At 57.7% G+C, this 19,489-nt stretch overlaps 1 protein-coding gene across 1 annotated transcript in view; it reads left to right on the plus strand.

Moving 5' to 3' along the window:
* The window catches only part of LOC139681298 (collagen alpha-1(II) chain-like), an 89,183-nt gene that overhangs the window by 58,291 nt on the left and 11,403 nt on the right, over positions 1-19,489 (plus strand). The window contains exons 11-43 of the mRNA XM_071574603.1: positions 1,377-1,415; positions 1,512-1,565; positions 3,664-3,717; positions 4,443-4,550; positions 5,277-5,330; positions 5,978-6,031; positions 6,149-6,193; positions 6,439-6,492; positions 7,058-7,102; positions 7,408-7,461; positions 7,548-7,592; positions 7,857-7,910; positions 8,220-8,264; positions 8,945-8,998; positions 9,665-9,709; positions 10,309-10,362; positions 11,272-11,379; positions 12,589-12,642; positions 13,700-13,753; positions 13,943-13,987; positions 14,546-14,599; positions 15,203-15,247; positions 15,851-15,904; positions 16,441-16,494; positions 16,721-16,774; positions 16,948-17,001; positions 17,297-17,350; positions 17,547-17,591; positions 17,854-17,898; positions 18,209-18,316; positions 18,602-18,655; positions 18,898-18,951; positions 19,148-19,201. Coding sequence (XP_071430704.1) covers positions 1,377-1,415; positions 1,512-1,565; positions 3,664-3,717; positions 4,443-4,550; positions 5,277-5,330; positions 5,978-6,031; positions 6,149-6,193; positions 6,439-6,492; positions 7,058-7,102; positions 7,408-7,461; positions 7,548-7,592; positions 7,857-7,910; positions 8,220-8,264; positions 8,945-8,998; positions 9,665-9,709; positions 10,309-10,362; positions 11,272-11,379; positions 12,589-12,642; positions 13,700-13,753; positions 13,943-13,987; positions 14,546-14,599; positions 15,203-15,247; positions 15,851-15,904; positions 16,441-16,494; positions 16,721-16,774; positions 16,948-17,001; positions 17,297-17,350; positions 17,547-17,591; positions 17,854-17,898; positions 18,209-18,316; positions 18,602-18,655; positions 18,898-18,951; positions 19,148-19,201 — 1,848 coding nt within the window. The remainder of the gene's footprint in view (positions 1-1,376; positions 1,416-1,511; positions 1,566-3,663; positions 3,718-4,442; positions 4,551-5,276; positions 5,331-5,977; positions 6,032-6,148; positions 6,194-6,438; positions 6,493-7,057; positions 7,103-7,407; positions 7,462-7,547; positions 7,593-7,856; positions 7,911-8,219; positions 8,265-8,944; positions 8,999-9,664; positions 9,710-10,308; positions 10,363-11,271; positions 11,380-12,588; positions 12,643-13,699; positions 13,754-13,942; positions 13,988-14,545; positions 14,600-15,202; positions 15,248-15,850; positions 15,905-16,440; positions 16,495-16,720; positions 16,775-16,947; positions 17,002-17,296; positions 17,351-17,546; positions 17,592-17,853; positions 17,899-18,208; positions 18,317-18,601; positions 18,656-18,897; positions 18,952-19,147; positions 19,202-19,489) is intronic.

The raw sequence follows: 19,489 nt of genomic DNA on the forward strand, positions 1-19,489 counted from the left end.
AGGTTTGGGGTTGGGTTTTTTTGAAGCCTAATGAAATAATATCCTGTCCTGAGTGAATCTGAGTTCACTGATTCCTGAGACAAGGCAAAAGCATTGGCTGGGCTCCAACCTCCTCCAGAAAGTTTTTGTGTGAGCAGCTTTTGAGGGAAATGAGAAGTGGCTGGACAGGAGGAGCACTGGAGCTCTGGCAGGGACTGCACCCGTTCACTCACTAATCAGTTTGGGATCAACTTAAAAGAAACAGGGATGCCTGGTGTGGTGTGAGAGCTGGATAAATCCATCCATCCATCCATCACCTGTCCCTGAGAGCCCTGCTCAGTGCTAGAAATATTTCCCTGTGTTGAAAGGTCTGTGTTTATTTTCCTTAATGAGTTTCTTGGCTTTTCTCCTTCTCTCTCCTCTGGTGTTGGAGGACAGATCTTTGGAGCAGAGGTCAGGAGGGGGTTTCCAGGTGCTGGGACACATATAGGGACCCTGTCCCTCCTGTTCCTGGGATTGGGGTGGTGGATAAGGCAGGGCTTTTCCTGAGCTTTGATGCCAGCCAGGATTTGGAGGAGCTGCCTGGACCATGTGTATGAGCTCACCATGGGAAGGAGGAGGAGGAGAAAAAAAGGTGGGATTTGTCTCCTGAGTGTCTGTGCTGCTGAGAGGGAGGAGGATGGCTGGGAGCTGCAGAGAGACATTTTGTTTCCCTGCCACCTCCAAAAACTTGGGAAAACCAGCTTGGAAGTGTCCAGAGAGGAGGGTTTAGGACCTTTATGTTGGATTTGAGATAATGATGGAATTAGTGGTGGTTGGGATGGGATTAGTCCACCCTGGGGTTCTTTTTTTTTCCTCTTTTGGTCATCTGGTCTTCTGAGAAGTTGGAGGTGCAGGAAAGATTTGGCTGCTGCGAGCAGGGGGAGGAAAACCTGCCTGGCAGAACTGCCTGGGCATCTCCTCCTCTAGGTTTTGCATGGAGCTGGGTGAGATTCCTCACCTGGGGCAAACTGCAGTGTCAAACCAGTCCAGCCTGGGCTAAATATCACAGTTCCTGTGCTCACCTACGTGTTTCTGACCTGTCCACATGCCAAACATTTGTGGTGCCCCAAGGCTGCAGGGCACCCACAGGAGCTGAATTTCACCAAGCCCCAGACAAAGTGGGTTCTCTGTCTTAATTTGCTAATGGAGGCAGTAATTCCTTATTTCCCACATGTTATAATCAGATTAAGCTTCTCCTGTGACTTGCACAGTATGAAATAAATAAGGGAATCAGAGGATTGTTTCATTGCTGTGGCTTCCCAAGGGGAGGAAAAACACTTTGAAGCCAACAAAAAAGGATTTGGTTTTTTTTTTCTTTTAACATTTTGCTTTTCCCCTCCTCATTTTCCTCTCAGCAATCATCATTTTACCAACTCCTGCACTCTGGCTGGCCCGTGAGTATCGCTGGAATTTTGGGCTGGGGTTTTTCCTTGCCTTGCCTGTTGAGTTCTCCTTGCTTGAGATTTCTTAATTTTTATTTTTTAATCCAGAGAAAACCCGGAGCCCCCGGGCCCCCAGGACATCCAGGGAGAATGGGAGCACCTGTAAGTAGGAAAGCCCTTGTGTGGCTTGGCCCTGTTGCCACCCCACTGGGCTGGGGACACTTGTAGGATTGATGTCCCCAAGCCCAGGCTGTGCTGTAATTAAGGACCTTGGGATTGGGTTTCAAAGCAGCTGGATGGTTTTCTTGTCTGCTTCCCACTGGAACCTGGAGATGTTTGATATCCAATTCCCTGGGTTTCGCTGGCAGCCACAGCCCCTCTGTCTGTGCCAGCTTCATTTCCCCAGGGCATCACATTCCTGCCTCTGCTTTTGGATAGAGACCATGTGGATCCCTCCCAGGGGCACAAAAAGCAGCCAGAGAAGGGCTGGTGCAGGATCTGTGCCCTGTGCTGAGGGGTCTGCACCAGTGCCCAACATCCTGGCATTGCTGGGAGATGATTCCCCCCATCCGGCCTCTGTGAGAAGGGCAGTGCCACGAGGCAAAGGAAAGGAGGGAAGAACTCTCTGTCCCCACCAGGGAGGGATCAGGAGGCAGGGATCAGGATGCCCAGGTGGGGAACAGGATCTGGTGCCAACTCCCAACTTGTCCCATGAATGTGGGCAGGGTGGGGGGGGTGCCAAGGGATGTGAGTCTCCCTGTCTGCCCTTCCCAAGACCTGCTCTGTGCAGGGCTGAGTGTCCTCCCCACTCCAACCTCCGGGGGGCTCGGGCAGCTCTTGGCACGGGGGAGGATGGGGGGACACAGGGGAGGATGGGGGGACATGGGGCAGGATGGGAGGGACATGGGGCAGGATGGGGGCACATGGGGCAGGATGGGGGAGGGACATGGGGCAGGATGGGAGGGACATGGGGCAGGATGGGGGCACATGGGGCAGGATGGGGGAGGGACATGGGGCAGGATGGGGGGGCACATGGGGCAGGATGGGGAACACGGGGCAGGATGGGGGCACATGGGGCAGGATGGGGGAGGGACATGGGGCAGGATGGGAGGGACATGGGGCAGGATGGGGGGGCACATGGGGCAGGATGGGGAACACGGGGCAGGATGGGGGCACACGGGGCAGGATGGGAGCACACAAGGAAGGATGGGGGGGGTCCACAGGGCAGGATGGGGGGCACGGGGCAGGATGGGAGGGACATGGGGCAGGATGGGGGCACACAGGGCAGGATGGGAGGATACAGGACAGGATGGGGGGACAGGGGGCAGGATGGGGGCACATAGGGCAGGATGGGGGGCATGGGGCAGGATGGGGGCACACGGGGCAGGATGGGGGGCACACGGGGCAGAATGGGAGGGACATGGGGCAGGATGGGAGGAACATGGGGCAGGATGGGGGGGACATGGGGCAGGATGGGGGGATACAGGGCAGAATGGGGGCATGGGGCAGGATGGAGGGGACATGGGGCAGGATGGGGGGGACATGGGGCAGGATGGAGGGCATGGGGCAGGATGGGGGGGACAGGGGGCAGGATGGGGGGACAGGGGGCAGGATGGGGGCACAGGGGGCAGGATGGGGGCACACGGGGCAGGATGGGGGAGACATGGGGCAGGATGGGGGGGACATGGGGCAGGATGGAGGGCATGGGGCAGGATGGGGGGACAGGGGTCAGGATGAGGGCACAAGGGGCAGGATGGGGGGCACACGGGGCAGGATGGGGGGACATGGGACAGGATGGAGGGCATGGGGCAGGATGGGGGCACGGGGGGCAGGATGAGGGGAACACGGGGCAGGATGGGGGGGACATGGGGCTGGATGGGGGGCATGGGGCAGGATGGGGGGTGATGGGGCAGCATGGGGGCACACAGGGCAGAATGGGAGCACACATGGCAGGATGGGAGCACACAGGGCAGGATGGGAGCACGCAGGGCAGTATGGGGGGGCACACGGGGCAGGTTGGGGCCACATGGGGCAGGATGGAGGCACACAGGGCAGGATGGGGGGATACAGGACAGGATGGGGGCACATGGGGCAGGATGGGGGGATACAGGGCAGGATGGGGGGACATGGGGCAGGATGGGGACACACAAGGCAGGATGGGGGCACACAGGGCAGGATGGGGGGACATGGGGCAGGATGGGAGGGACATAGGGCAGAATGGGGGCACACGGGCATTGATTCCATCCCTGTTTGTGCACAGGGACCCTGTGGAGCCCCGGGGGAGCCAGGACAGAAAGGCCAGCGTGGGTACATGGTGAGTGGGGGTGCCCACGGTCTGGGTCACATTTGGTCCATCTGCTGGGGGTCACTGCCCACAGAGGAGCTTGGAGTTTTGCAACCAGATTCTTCCCTTGAGCAGCAGCTGGGGCAGCTGCATCTTCCTGCCCTTCCTTCATACTCTTGACTTTATAAACTCAAACAAAGTCTAGCTTTTGGACTTGCCAAAATGTTCCCAAATTTTTGAGAAATTCAGTCACAGCAACTTGAAAGGAGGTGTCCTCTCTTTGGTCCAGACTGCTCTTTAACTTGTCTGAATTTGGGATTTCAGTGAGCTAAGGGGTAAAGAAAAGCTGCCCCTAAGCTTTAGCTGGTCATGCCCAGTCCAGAGGTTCTGCTCAGGCTCCAGAATGTTGGAGAACATCAGGAATAGTCTGGAGCCAAGATGCTGATGCAGAAAGTTTTCACTTGACCTTCTCTTACTGCATTGCTTTTTCCTTGCCTTCTGTGTTGATGTTGCTGTACAGCCACTGGTTGGGACTATTCCATGGTTTTGGTGGAGAACTTGGGCAGATCCATGTGCCAAACACTTGCAGCCCCTGGATTCGTGAAGCTTTTCCCTGCCAGCCCTGCCCATGTGCTGCCCAGGGGACTGGGTGTTGAGCAGGACTTGCTGCCCCAGCCAGAGCTCAGGGTTGAATTTATTGCTTTCATAATGATGTGGATTTTTTCATTTTCTCTGCTTGGCTTTTTTCTCCCCAGGGTGAACCTGGGCCCCAGGGCTTGCCAGGACGTGTGGGTTACCCTGGCTCAGATGGCATCCCTGGCATGGATGGCAAACCTGGGCCGTGGGGGCTGCCAGGGGAGCAGGTGAGCCATGGGCAGAGCATGGGCGGGGCATGGGCAGGGCATGGACAGGTCAGGGGGAAGCTGGAGCCCCAAACCCCAGGCAGGAGACAAGACTCCTTGTGATCTCTTCTCTCCTTTGGAATATTCCTCCTAAGCCCACAGACCAGGCCTTGGTGCCTTGAGGTTCATGTTTCCCAGGAAAAAGGGGCTGTGGACCATCCCACATGTGCATGAGGGTGCTGGGATGACCAGAGAGCTGCAGCTCCTGCACTGGGGAGGGTCCAGGCACGAGGGCTGAGCTGCTGCACCTGAACCTTTGCAAACAACAGAACCATGGAATGGTTTGGGTTGGAAGGGACCTTAAAAATCACCTCATTCCACCCCCTTGCCATGGGCAGGGACACCTTCCACCAGACCAGGTTGCCCCAAACCTTTGAGGACTCAAAACTTGGAGGTGGAGAAAGAAATGAGAGCAATTATGGGCTGCCTGGAGAGTGATCAATCCATGAATCTGATTCCTTGGTGGTGTGACAATCCCTGCCTTTTCCAGACCCCTGGCACCAATCCCTGGGGAATACAGGCAGCACACCTGGGCTGGGGAGCTTTCTCAGGGGGGCTTTAGAGGACCATGCTGAGGGCTTGGGGGCTCCCAGCAGCTTCTGGGCAGTGGGGAGGGTGGTTGGGCACGGGTGGGAGGTGCTGGGCAGCCCCTCAGTGCCAGCTCTGCTCCTTTCTCCCTCTCCCCAGGGGCTGCAGGGCTTCCAAGGTGACCGGGGCATGGCTGGGGACAAGGGAGAAGAGGTAAGCTGGCTCTTACTTGCTGTGGGCACGAGGCAGTGCCAACCCCAGGCCCAGCATGTGCCAAGTACTCAGAGCTGGTTTCACTGGTACCACACCAGCAGCAGGAGCTGCTGGTGCTCATGGCTTGAGTTCCTTTCCAAGGCTTTGTCAGCCAGAATATAAAATGACCATAAAAAAAGTGAATGCCAGTGGTTTGTCACCCTTTTTTTTTATCTCTTCCCCCCCTTAGTCTTTTTAAGGCTAAAATCTTTAGAGCTGCCCAGGAGATTTTGGGCTCCTCTGAGGTGTGTCTGTACTGGAGCTTTTGAAACCTCATTTCTTCTTTTAGAAACAGCAATCCCACGTGGTATATATCATATATCATGATATATAATTTGATATATCATCCTCTGTCTTTTCTGGCCCATCCTTTGTACCCTCCTGCCTGTGGAGAGCCCTTTGCCAGCCCTGTGGGCACTGTTGGGGGTGATGGGACACAGGAGCTGCAATGAGGTGACCAGCACCCAGGGTTTGCTCCTGGGCTGCCTCATCTAGCACGAGCTTGAGGGTCCCCATCCCCCTGGACCCCACCAACTGTTTCCTTAAGCCTTGTCTTAGCCCCTGGTGGTCCAGCTGGGGCTCACACAACCTTGTTCTTCCCATTTCAGGGTTTCTTGGGTGACCCTGGACCAGCTGGGGAGAAAGGAGAGAAAGGAGTGAAGGTGAGGGTGTCTGTCTGTGCTCCTGGCTCAGGCAGGGGGTTTCTCCTTCCCTGCCATGGCCCCCCAGCCCCAGGTGGTGCTCTCCTTCCTTGCTCAGGTTGCTCTTGGCTTTTCCAGGGGGTGAAGGGAGAAAATGGCCTGCCAGGTCCTGCTGGACTCCAGGTGAGTTAACAGGGAAGGTGGGAGTGTCCTGCTCCCTGCTGGGCCAGGATTACTCCATCCCTCCATCCCTTTTCCTGGCTTGACCCCTTTGCCATCCCTGGCTCCAACCCACATTCTCCTGGCTTTGGACAAAGCCCTTGTGGTCCCTGTGCTTTTCCTGACCCTCCTGCAAGGGATGGCACAGAGGCAGCTGCCACCTCAGGGTGGGCACTTCACTGACATCCCACTCCCCTCTTCTCTCCCAGGGGATGTTGGGTCTGAAGGGTGTGATGGGATTCCAGGGCCCTGCAGGGCCAGAGGTGAGTGGTTTGGCTTCCTCTGTGTCCCCTCCCTGAAGAGGAGCAGGAGCCTCGTGATCCCCACTGGAAAGATGGGTCTGAGGAGGGAGAACTTGGGATTTGCCACCAGTCCCTCTGCATGTTGGGGGCAGGAGCCTCCCCTTGCCTCTGACTTCTCCCACATGGACGTTTGATTCCCAGCCTGTCCTCCTGGCTGGTGATGAAGAGAAATGAGCTTTGCAGAGTGTGTGGCATCCTGGTTTATTTTAGGTGCCCACCTTCAGCTGAGATGAATCCCAGGCTGGTGGCACCTGCCTATTCCACACTGCTCTCAGCCATGTCTTTGGGAGCATCTCAGCCATGTCTTTGGGAGCATCTCAGCCATGTCTTTGGGAGCATCCCAGCCAGAGGATTTGAAGGGAAAATTGGAGTGGTTTGGTTGTGAATGGAAGCATTTTCCAACATGAAGGGAGTGGGGGAGCTCAGACTGGCTGAGGGGGCATCGGGTACCTGATGCTGAACAGAGGGAATTTGGGATGAAGGACAGAACCAAAGCAAAACTGGCATCTTTTCTTTGCTGTTCCAGGGAGAAGGTGGCTCAGTGGGTCCCCCTGGCCCTGCTGGCCCCGTGGTAAGTCACACATTTTTGGTACAAACTGTGGCCAAAGTGGGCAGGACCCCCATGGGCAGGCTGGGATGTGCCACCCTGTCCTGCCCAGGTCACCCCTTGTGCTGAGTTATATCTAAAAGTGATGCAGTTCATTAAAATGCAGCCTCCTGGTAGTGGGGGGAGGAACTGCAGTAGGACCTCAGTAAAACTCCCCCAGCATCCCCATGAGCTGCCTCTGCTGCCAGGGGAGATGCCAGGGGTGCCCATGCCATCCCCTCCTGTGTGGGGAGCATGGCCATGGGGCTGAGCAGGGTTTCTCCTCACAGGGAGAACCAGGCCAGCCAGGATCCCTCGGGTGCCAAGGCATCAATGGCTCTCAGGTGGGTCTGCCCCAGTTCCCATCCTTTGCTGTTTGGGATTGTCCAGTCACTGTGCCCATCCCATCCCTTCCCTGCTCTTTCCACAGGGGGAAACGGGCCCTCCTGGCATGCCTGGCCCACGGGGGCCCAAGGTAGGTACCCCCAAGGATGAGGGAACCTCATGGGGAGAGTTCCAAGGGTCACTTAGCCTGGGTTGTGATCCCAATCCACCCCACAAACTGCAGAGAGACCGGGGTGGGAATCCTCTCTGTACCCCTTGCCATGGCAGGGCATCCCCTCCTGCCCCTGGCACTGGAGCTCTCCAGCAGCTGGGAATTCCCAGGAGAGGTTTCCCACCCTGGTGCCTGCAGGGATGTCACTCTAACAGCAGCTCCTTGGCCCTCACTGCTTTTCAGGGCCCCCAGGGATTGCAGGGCAGACGTGGCCCCCCCGGCCCCAGGGGCTCACAGGTAAGGGGTGATGTCCTGGGCTGGGTGATCCCCTCTCCATGCTCCTGCTGAGTGATGAAGGAGCTGCTGGGATTTGTCTTCATTTCCAAGAATTCCTTGTCCTTGGGGATCTATGTGGCCCCTTGGGATTGGAAGGGTTGGAAGAGCAGAGTGGGCGATGGGGGAGCTGGTGGGCACATGGTCCCTGTGGTGTGGCAGCTCCTGGGGGATCTGTGCAGAGTTCCTGTGGGATGAGGTCTTGCCCACAGAGTAGGACAGTGAGGAGCATCCCTGTTCTACCAAACATCCACTGCCTTTGCTTTTCCCCAGGGTCCAGCTGGGATGGAGGGACCCACCGGTCCCAAAGGAGACACCGTAAGAGCTTCTTGGTTGCTGTCCTGCTTTGACCTTGGTGGGGTGAAGGCCACGTCTGGGGGCTTTCCCCAGAGGGGTGAGGGGTCCCTGCCCCTGCTTTTGAAGGGGAGATGGGGCAACACTTCCAACAGACCTTGCAAATGCCATCTGGATGTCCCTGGTCACCTGGGGGAGGGGATGGGGTGGGGCTGGATGCTCTCTGCCCAGAGACATGAGATGATGCCAACCTTCTCTCTGGTGACCCGGGACAGCACCCAGGGAATGGCTGGAGCTGTGCCAGGGCAGGGACAGCACCCAGGGAATGGCTGGAGCTGTGCCAGGGCAGGGACAGCACCCAGGGAATGGCTGGAGCTGTGCCAGGGCAGGGACAGCCCCCAGGGAATGGCTGGAGCTGTGCCAGGGCAGGGACAGCACCCAGGGAATGGCTGGAGCTGTGCCAGGGCAGGGTCAGGTTGGATATCAGGAAAGGTCCTTCCCCCAGAGGGTGGTGGACACTGACCAGGCTCCCCAGGGCAGTGGGCACAGCCCCAAGGCTGCCAGAGCTCCAGGAGGGTTTGGATGACTCTCTGGGGCACAGGGTGAGATTGTTGGGGTGTCCAGGCAGGGCCAGGAGTTGGACTCAAGGATCGTTGTGGATCCCTCCAATTCAGGATAGTCTGATTCCAGGATTCTTCTTGCAGGGAGCAGATGGTGTCCCTGGGGTGAGGGGACAGCCAGGACTGGAGGGCACTGGGGTAAGTCCATGGGAGGAGGTGGCTGGGTGGGGGGTGCCCTCACCCTGCCCCTCACACCTCCCAAAGCCCTGCAGGCAGTGCCCCCTTTCCCCAGCCTCCCACAGTGCTGGTGGCACAAGGGCTGAAGGAGGTGACAGCCACATCCCTGTGTCATTTCCAAAGCTCTTCTGGCTCTGCTGCTTTGAAGGACCTGGAGGTTTTGGCTTTTTCCCTGTGGATTTATCAGCAGAGATGGCCCAGCCCTGCCCAGCCCTCCACTTGTGCCCTCCTTTGGCCAAGGGGTTTGGGTGCTGAGTTGCCTTTTCCAAAGGATGAGGATGTCAGGGCAGCCTGACCTCCTTCCTGCCTGGCCCACGGTGTCCCTGTTTCACATGTCCTGAGACCCAAACTGAAAACAGGGGCTTGGAAAAAGGGTGAGGGGGGATGGCATGTGGGTGGCATGTTTTAGAGGCTAACAAGGACCTCATCCTCAGACTGGGGCAGTCTGGGAGGGTCTGTGTGCCCTCTGGAACCTCTTGGGGAGCAAATCCCACCATGGCACCAGCAGCTAAACTGGTGCCTCCCATTTATCAGCATCCCTGTGGTGTGACAGGGGCTCCTCCATGAGTGTGTCTGATACTTCCCTTGTGTTTTTTTTTTTAATTTGCATTTTGTCTTTCTCTGAAGGGGTTTATTGGCCTGCCAGGTCCAAAAGGCACCCAAGGAGAGCGGGTGAGTGATGGCATCCCTGCCATCCCTGCTTGGCATCCCTACCATCCCTGCTTGGCATGCAGAAGAGCTGGGTTAGAGCAGCCCAAAGCACCAGCTCAGTGTTCTTGGGCTTGGTGTTCAAACAGGTGGCAGCTGCAGGTGTTTGTGAAGGCAGAGCTGCCCCTGGGCTCATCTTACTGCAATAAGAGGAGCTTTCAGACACCAGAGTGTGTGTCCTAAGATATCACCTGCCCTGGAGAGGCACAAGGGAGTGGGAATGCTTTAGCCTGTGTTGTGGAGCACAGCCATGAGGGCAAGGCACTTGTCATCCCTCTGTTGGTATCAGGGGTGCCACCAGCAGCTGCTGCAGCTGTCCTGCCTGCCAGGAGACTGGCACTGGCATGGGGTTGGTTTGGTGGGGGTTGAACCCAGGAGCCCTGGAGCCTCCTCACCATGAGGAACAGATCCAGCTCTGAGAAGCCCACCAGGAAGAAAACCCTGGTTGAAACAGGGCAAAACTCCCTTTATTTGCTGCCAAAGTCAGATCACAGCTTGCTTTGGTTGCAAGGAGGGGCATAACAGGGTTTGCTGAGTGGATCTCTACCACTGCTCTCTCTCAGGGCTGCCGAGGTCCAGGTGGAGCCAAGGGAGACCTGGGAGCCAAAGGAGACAAGGTACCACATTCCTAAGTTTGTGGTACCTCCGGTTGCTTCCTCTTCTGTTGTTCAGGTGTGCTGTGTCCCAGCTGGTGGGTGGGTTGGTGTGGCTGCCTGAGGACCCAGAGGACCTGACAGGGACCTGACAGGGACCTGACAGGGACCACGAGAGCTGGGCAGCTCATTCTGTTCTTCATCCTGGAGCATGTCCAGAGAAGGCCAACGAAACTGGAGAAGGGACTGGGGCACAAGTGCTGTGGGGAGAGGCTGAGGGAGCTGGGGGTGTTCAGCCTGGAGAAGAGGAGGCTCAGAGGTGACCTCAGCACTGTCTGGAACTGCCTGAAGGGAAGTTCTGGCCAGGTGGGGGTTGGTCTCTTCTCCCAGGCACTCAGCAATAGGACAAGGGGGCACGATGGGCTCAAGCTCTGCCAGGGGAAATTGAAGTTGGAGATTAGAAAAAAATTCTTTGCAGAGAGAGTGCTCAGGCATTGGAATGGGCTGCCCAGAGAGGGGGTGGATTCCTCATCCCTGGAGGTTTTTAACCTGAGCTTGGCCTGAGTGCCACTGAGTGCCATGATCTGGTAAATGGACTGGAGTTGGACCAAGGGTTGGACTTGATGATCTCGGAGGTCTTTTCCAACCCAGTTGATTCTATGATTCTATGATCCCACCATGCTGCTGCTGCCTCTGGTCCAGCCTTCCCTGCTCTGCCTCACTCTGACTGTTTAAAAGTGTTGCATTTCCCCATTGTTGGTGCCTCGGGGCTGCTCGTGGAGGAGGGTCATGGGGTGTCCCCCCAGAGCATCCCCATGCCCAAGACTGGAGGTGTGGAGAGCCAGGGCAGCACATGATGGGCTCTCTGGGAAAATCCTGCTGGGAGCACTGGCTGTCCCTGCTGCTTGTGACACTGTGTCTTATTCCTCCAAGGGTCCACGTGGAGCACAAGGAGCCAAAGGCCCCCCAGGGCCCCGGGGCCAGGGTGGCTTGCAGGGCTTTCCCGGCCCTCGAGGGGCAGTGGGGCCCCGGGGACCACATGTAAGTGCCAGGGCTGCTCCAGGGTGGTGTGGGCGGGGATATGTGTGTGCCCACTGTGGGGAGGGGGCAGCCCTGAGGGGTGCAGGCAATGCCACATGTGCTGCTGGCACAGGATCCCTCTAATGGCATCACCCTCGGGCACTTCTTGGGCACCGCTGGCCCTTGCTTGGCCATGGGGAGCTCTGCCCAGAGCCCTTGGGGCTGCAGGTGCCCCCAGAATCCAAACAGGGCTCTGACTGTCTGCTCCAGACCCCTCTGACTGTGCCCCCATCCCAAAACTCACTGGTGGGTTCAGCAATGTGAGAGCAGCTTTAGGCAGGGCATTCCCAGCCTTCCTGAGCTGCCTCTGCCTGAGCAGCTTTGCAGGGGTCCCACTGAGTCCCTGCTCTGGGTCTGCACCTTCCCAGGTATTTGGAGAGCACAGAGCCCCCACATTGCTCACTTTTTGTCCCTCTCTGACTTCTGCCAGGCTCTTTGCCTCCTGGAGCCTGTGCTGGCAGCTCTGAAGGGTTTTTGGAATGCTTTTTCCTGCAGTGTGTCCTCCCAGTGAGCTGTCAGGGTGGATGAATCCATCTCCAGGTCACTATTTCTACCTGGGAACTGAGGCCAGGCTGGCAGCTTCTCTCTAGTGGTTTCCAACTTCTCAGGAGAGGGGGAATTACATTTTCCCACCCACCTTTCCAGTCTGCAGCATCCCCCTGTGGGTGATGCCTTCCCTCGAGGAGGGATTTTGGGATGCCTGCCTGAATCTGCTCCCACATTTGCTCTTCAGGATGGATAACAAATCCTTCCACCTCTCCAAGAGCTGGAGACTCAGCAGGACTCACGTCCCTGCCTTGTCCACCCCCCCAGGCAGTGCTGCCGGCACATGGGCTGGAGCTGGGCAGGGATGGAGCAGGCAGGAACCCTGGCAATCAGTCCTTTGAATTGCCTTTAATATGTTCACCAGGAAACAAAAATATTCAGCTGTGTTGTTTTGGGTCACACCAAACTGTTGAGCTTTTTTTCTGCCCAGTTTTATAACCCTGAAGAAGGTGGAAGTGCCCATTTCCCACCCCAAAGCTTGACTGGAGCCCCAGCTCCCATTGCCATTAATGTCACTCCTGGTCACATTCCCGTATTTTTCCCTACTCCAGGCAGCAGGATGGTGGCTGAGGGAGCCACCAGGGTGTGTTTGCCCTGGCTGACTCCTCTGCTCTCTCCTGGCAGGGGGAGGAAGGCCAGATTGGCCCAGCAGGGCTGAACAGCAGCGAGGGACCCAAGGTCGGCACTGTTGGGTCTCCTGGTTTCCCATGGGCTGCCCCCACTCTTGCATGGACAACAAGGATGTGGCTGCCCTACCCAGGGGCACCATCCCAGTGCCCCCATACCCAGTACCACCATCCCAGTGCCCCCCTACCCAGGGGCACCATCCCAGTGCCCCCCTACCCAGGGGCATCATCCCAGTGCCCCCCTACCCAGGAGCACCACCCCAGTGCCCCCTTTCCCAGGGCCACCATCCCAGTCCCCCCCTACCCAGGGGCACCATCCCAGTGCCCCCCTACCCAGGGGTACCATCCCAGTCCTCCCCTTCCCAGGGCCACCATCCCAGAGCCCCCCTACCCAGGGCCACCATCCCAGTGCCCCCTTTCCCAGGGCCACCATCCCAGTGCCCCCTTTCCCAGGGCCACCATCCCAGTGCCCCCCTACCCAGGGCCACCATCCCAGTGCCCTCCTACCCAGGGCCACCATCCCAGAGCCCCCCTACCCAGGGGCACCATCCCAGTGCCCTCCTACCCAGGGCCACCATCCCAGTGCCCCCCTACCCAGGAGCACCATCCCAGTGCCCCCTTTCCCAGGGCCACCATCCCAGAGCCCCCCTACCCAGGGCCACCATCCCAGTCCCCCCCTTCCCAGGGGCACCATCCCAGTGCCCCCTTCCCAGGGCCACCATCCCAGTGCCCCCCTACCCAGGGGCACCATCCCAGTGCCCCCCTACCCAGGGCCACCATCCCAGTCCCCCCCTACCCAGGGGCACCATCCCAGTGCCCCCCTACCCAGGGCCACCATCCCAGTCCCCCCCTACCCAGGGGCACCATCCCAGTGCCCCCCTACCCAGGGGCACCATCCCAGTGCCCTCCTACCCAGGGCCACCATCCCAGTGCCCCCTTCCCAGGGGCACCATCCCAGTGCCCCCCTTAGGAGGGTTCCCAGCCTCTTGGCCCCCACCCTGTGCATGGCAGAGGCTGGATGAGTCCCCCCAGTGTCCCAGGGTGGAGAGGCTGGGAAAGACCTGTGGAGTTGCCTAAAATGTCTGTGTTTCCATCTGTGTGATTTTTAGGGATGCCAAGGACCTGATGGCCCAAAGGGAAGCCCAGGACCACGGGGAGCCCGGGTATCTAACGGGGTATTTGTACTTGTGGCTGGATTTGGGGGCATCTTTGGCTGTGGGAGATTGAAAAAAAACCCTGGAGACCCTTTGCTTGGCTTGGGATTGAGCCACCATGGGGCACCAGATTTGCCTGCAGAAGTGCAGCTTTATTTCTGGCAGAGGGATGTTGTTGTGATTCCTGGTGTTTTCCAGGGCCGTGTGGGTCAGCGTGGGCTGGTTGGAGTCCCTGGGCTGCCTGTAAGTAGGAGATATCCCACATTCCTGTGCTGCCAGTGGGAGCAGCATCCTGGGATGTGGCCACATCAGAGGGTCAGGCTCTGCCTGGGAATTTGCACAGGATAAGGTGGGGATGAGCAGCTCAGGCTTTTGCACGTTGCACAAAGTGTTTTAACAAACCACCTGCCCCACACCACAACTTCCTCTTAACGCTGAGCACAGAAAATTCCAGGAAATAACAACTTTTTTGGAGAAAGCTGAGTTATTGAGAGACGTGTTTGCTGAAGGAGCCAAGAATAAACAGCTGGGGCAGGAGGGGAAGAAAAAAAAACATGGTGGGGACAAGTTTCCTCCCACACTGGTGTTATTTCCAAAGGTGGGATGGAGCAGGGAGGAGCTGCAGGAGCTGCGTGGGATGAGCTGAGCACTAAGAAACCCACAGCTCGATACACACCAGACATTGCCACTGCTGATTTTCCACCTTTTAACTCTGGAGGGAGGCTCTGGGGCTGGAGGAACCCTTGGTAGGGTCACCCTGGCACCAGGTTCTGCTTTGCTGAGATGAGGCTTTCCTTGCAGGGCTCGCGGGGTGTCCCAGGAGCAGAAGGTGCAGAAGGAAAGCCTGGTACACAGGTTCCCATCCCACACTCTGTACTTGGCTCTGGGAGAGGGTTGGGGTGGGGTGTTGTATCCAGAGGGGGAGTTGAGTCCAACAGGGGGAATTTCCCAACCTCCCAGTCCCCATGGCCATGTGGGTCAAGACCTTGACACCGTGTTGGACCTTGCCATGATGTCCATCAGCTGCCATGGTGGGACTGGGAGAGGCTGTTCCTGCCTCCCCATCCTCACCTCATCCTCATCCTCGTCCTCGTCCTCATCCTCATCCTCATCCTCATCCTCATCCTCATCCTCATCCTCACCTCATCCTCGTCCTCATCCTCATCCTCACCTCATCCCCATCCTCACCTCATCCTCGTCCTCGTCCTCGTCCTCATCCTCATCCTCATCCTCATCCTCATCCTCATTCTCATCCTCATCCTCACCTCATCCCCATCCTCACCTCATCCTCGTCCTCGTCCTCGTCCTCATCCTCATCCTCATCTTCATCCTCATCTTCATCCTCATCCTCATCCTCACCTCATCCTCGTCCTCGTCCTCATCCTCATCCTCATCCTCATCCTCATCCTCATCCTCATCCTCATCCTCATCCTCATCCTCACCTGCCTTGTCCTGCAGGGTCACCCAGGGATCATGGGCAGCCCAGGCAGGAGGGGATCCCCGGTGAGTGGAGCTGATTTTGGTCCTTCCTCCCCTCTGCTCAGCCCTCTCCCTGTGGGAATGGGCCTCCAAAGCAAGTCCATGGGTTTGGGACACGGGTGGTGGGTGGAGTGAGACCAGTCAGAGGGTGCTCCTTTGACAATCCTGCTGAAGGGGGAAGGATTGGGAACAGGGCACTGTGATTTCCCCTCCCTGGCACTGCTGTCCTGAACAGGTCCAGCAGCAAGACCTGGACTGGTGGCAAATTTTCCCTTCTGTGGGATTTCATGTATTTATCTTTGCTCTGAAAGTCAAAAAAAATAATTTAAAAAATAAAAACCTGGCACTGCCCTCAAAACAGAAGATGTCCTGGGTCAGAGAGGCCCCCAGGTGTGCTGTCAGTGTGTCTGGGTGGGGCTGTTGTGTGTGTCCTCACACAGCTGTGGTGCTTCCATGAGCAATCCAGGAGCTGGATTTTAGGATTTTAAGGGAAAGGGGAAAGCCCCAGCACTGCCTTCACCAGGCCAAGCCCTTCTCCTGTGCTTTGGGTTGGGCTCAGACCCAAGGCAGAGTCTCTCCAGCCTCCTGCTCCTGCCTCCATTGCTCACCTGCTGTCCTTTCCTCCAGGGTTTTGCTGGTTTGCCAGGAGGCCACGGGCACGTTGGACCTCCTGGATCAATAGTAAGGAAAAAAATTGTCTCTCTTGCATGAAATGTAAAAATGTTCCTCTTTCCTTTGCTGTTTTCCTGGGGGTATGTCAGTGGAGCTGGTGCTGCTGGTGGGGGAGATGGGGCTTTCCTTGGGAATCAGGAGGGGATCAAGGCATCTGTAGGATCTGATTTTACCTTCCTGTTCAAGGACCTTAAAAAGCCTCAGTTGCAGAAAAGCAACTGGGAAAAGCCAGGGAAAAGGAGCATCATTTCCCTCAGGAATTAGGCTGCTTCTGCAGCTGGAAGAGCTTCCACCTGAGAGCTTGTGGTCAGCTGGGCTTGGTGACGACCTTGAGAGCAGTATTGTCACCTTCCCTGGTGACAACCCTGCCAGCCGTGGGGGGCTGATGTGCAGGAGCCACCAGGATGGGCCGTGGGGGTTGGGTTTGTCCCCAGTGTCCCTGTTGGCACCAGCTGACACCCGACCATGAGCACAGTGTGGGGCTCAGGGGAACTTGTCTCCTCTCAGCCTTTTGACTGACACTTCCTTCAAAAATAATTCCAAAGGGCTCTTCAGGAAAGCCTGGACCTGATGGAGACCTGGGTTCCCTGGGCCCAAAGGTGAGATCTGGGGTTTGGGGGAGCCATGAATGTGTCGGGGGCTGGCTGGAGCAGTGATGGGGATGAACAGCCCTGAGAGTCTCTTGGCTGCCATGGGGAGACCTGGAGAGATCCCATGGACTCAATCCAAGGGCTCAGCAGATTCCATGGGCTCCTCAGGGATGGGAGGAGGTCTGACTGCATGCTGGGCCTGGGGACTCACAAATTCCCTCATTTTGCCTGGCAGGGGCTGCCTGGAAAGCCGGGCTTGGAGGGGCCACAAGGACCTGTGGGCAGTTGTGTAAGTGATAGACCTGTCTGGGGAGGGGGTGGCTGGACTGGGGGGAGGCAGGAGCAGCCTCACCATCCTCCCAGGGCTGCTGGGGTGCTTGGGACCCTGCCTTTCCCTCAGCCTCCTCCTCCCCAAGACATGGAGGTGCCTGGTGGCCCCATCTCACACCAAGATCTCCCCAGGGCTATCCAGGACCTGCTGGTGACCGTGGGAGGCCGGGGCGCAGGGGAGACAAGGTAGGGAGGGGACACCCAGCACAGCAGGGGGGGAGATGCCCTGGGGTGGGACTCCAGGCTGCAGAAGCATTTTTGAGCTGTTGAACCCAATGTCTGGGCTTGGGTGATGTCTGCAGCCTCCACCCACTGCAAGAGAATAGCTGGAGGTGGTTCCCACATTGGGTGGGTTCTCCAGCATTTCTGCCCAAAGTCCTGTCCTAAAAGCTTTTTCTTTGTTTCTTTTGTTGTTGTTTTTTTAAGAGGTTATTGCATTAAAACATGGGAAGGAAAGAAAATCTTTCTTGCTTTCTAACAGGGAGAAAGGGGAGCCCAAGGTCCACCAGGATTTCCAGGAAAAGCTGGTCCCAAGGTGAGTTTACTGCTCATCTGGGCAGCTCCAACCCCCTGGAGAGGCACTGAGCAAATCACCTGGGCTAGGCTGGGCTGGGAATGGGGAAAAATGGGAAATGTTTGCCATGGGGAACTCCTGCCAATCTCACAGTGTCAAGGGGCTAAACTGGGGAGAGGGGCTCAGATGTTCTTTGTTGATGTTGTTGTCCCCCCAGGCCCTGCCAGGTCCCCCCGGTCCTCGTGGTGCTCCTGGCTCCCAGGTAGGGCTCCTCATGCTCCCTGTGTGCTCTCTTTGCTCCCTCTGCATGGTCCCTGTGACCCTGCCTGCAGTGTCAGCAGTGTGGATCCATCCCAGACCCCTTGTGGGAGCAGTCAGGACCTGGTTCCACTCCTTGCTGACCCAATTCTGACTTGGTGCTGCACAGGCACCACTGAGGTGGTGCCAGCACAGTTGGGTGATCTGAGTGGGACCCCTGCTCAGGGTGCCCTGGTCCCCCTTGCTGAGCATCCTTTTTGTTCCAGGGAAGAACTGGTGACCCAGGTCCTCGAGGGCTCCCAGGGCTGCCTGTAAGTGCAGAGCTGAGCTGAGGTGGGGTCGTGCCCCATGAGATGAAAAATGGGTGCCCACTCTGGAGAAACTGGCTTCTCTGGGCTGCTTGTGGGGCAGAGAACCCAAACCCAGCATGGGTGTCTGGGTGGTGACAAGCTGGGCACAGGGACAGCAGTGCCCTCCTACACCTGCAGCAGTGAGGCAGCTGGAGCAGACCCTGTGGTGACCCAACTGCATCACCCACAAGGGTCCCACTGGCTTTGCCCTCCCTGGAGCTGCAGCCAGAGCTGCATTTCAGGATGCCTGAGTGACCTTTTGGCCTTGCAGGGTGTTCCTGGCATGCGGGGGCTGGATGGCATTCCAGGGAAGCCTGGTTTGGCTGGAGAACCAGGGGCTCCTGGACCTGCTGGTGCTGCTGGCCCACCTGGGTACCCGGTGAGTGCAACTGGGGCTGCCCCATCAGTGCCCAGCACATCCCCCTGGCTCAGGAGGACAGGGGTGCAAGGATTGTGCTGGTGCAGCACTTTTGAGGAGCTCCTTAAAGCAGCTGCAGGAAGGGAAGGAAAAGGGAAGCTGGTGCCAGGAGCTTGAGGAGCTGGTGCATGGCTTCTCTCCCTCTGGACACGTGGTGTGCCAGGACATCCCAGACCCAGCTCAGGAGCTGCAAAGGCCTCCTGAGTTGGTGCAAATTGCTGCTCATGTGGGGTGGTTTGTTTTCAGGGCCGGGAAGGTCCAAATGGACGTGAAGGGCCTTTGGGGATGAGAGGAGAGAAGGTAAGGACAGAGGTTGGTTTGGTTCCCCTTGCCTGGCCCCAAAGGACCCTTGGGCTTGCTCTGCTGACCTCCCCAGGGCTGTAGAGACAAGCAGCCCTCCCAGTTTGGCCAGTGGCTTTGCCCAGTGGGATGGGGGTTAACATCTCTGGCGTGAGTGGGAGAAGAACCTTGCAAGTCCTCCTGCACAGCAGGGTCTGCAGGGTACCAATGTAGAGACCACCTGATGTCTGTGTCCTCTCCAGGGTGATGTGGGAGATCCTGGGGCAGGCGGTGTCCGTGGACTGGATGGAGAGCAGGTACATCAGCTGGAGACCTGTGTCCTCCCCTTGCTGGGCTGCTCCAGCCTCCCCCTCCCCATGTGCCTTCCTGCACCTGGGAAACCTTAAAGAGGAGGTTGCTGATGCTCAGCTAAGCCAGAAGGTTAAAGCTGGGTTTGAGTTAGTGAGGGATAAATGAGCTGTGCTAGGGCTGGGCTGTGTCTTTCCTCCCCAGGGACCACCAGGACCACCAGGAGTGGAGGGTCAGGCAGGGCCCAAAGGCGAGCAGGTGGGTTCCTGTGGGTGCTGGGGTGATACTGGGGGTGGTACTGGGGAGATGCTGGAGGTGGTGCTGGAGGTAGTGCTGGGGTGATACTGGGAGTGATGTTGGGAGTGATGCTGGGGTGATACTGGGAGTGATGTTGGGAGTGATGCTGGGGTGATACTGGGGGTGATGTTGGGAGTGATGTTGGGAGTGATGCTGGGGTGATACTGGGGGTGATACTGGGGGTGATGTTGGGAGTGATACTGGGGGTGATGTTGGGAGTGATACTGGGGGTGATGTTGGGAGTGATAC

This window comes from Pithys albifrons, chromosome 20 (genome assembly GCF_047495875.1).
Source record: "Pithys albifrons albifrons isolate INPA30051 chromosome 20, PitAlb_v1, whole genome shotgun sequence".
Classification (NCBI taxonomy): Eukaryota; Metazoa; Chordata; class Aves; order Passeriformes; family Thamnophilidae; genus Pithys; species Pithys albifrons.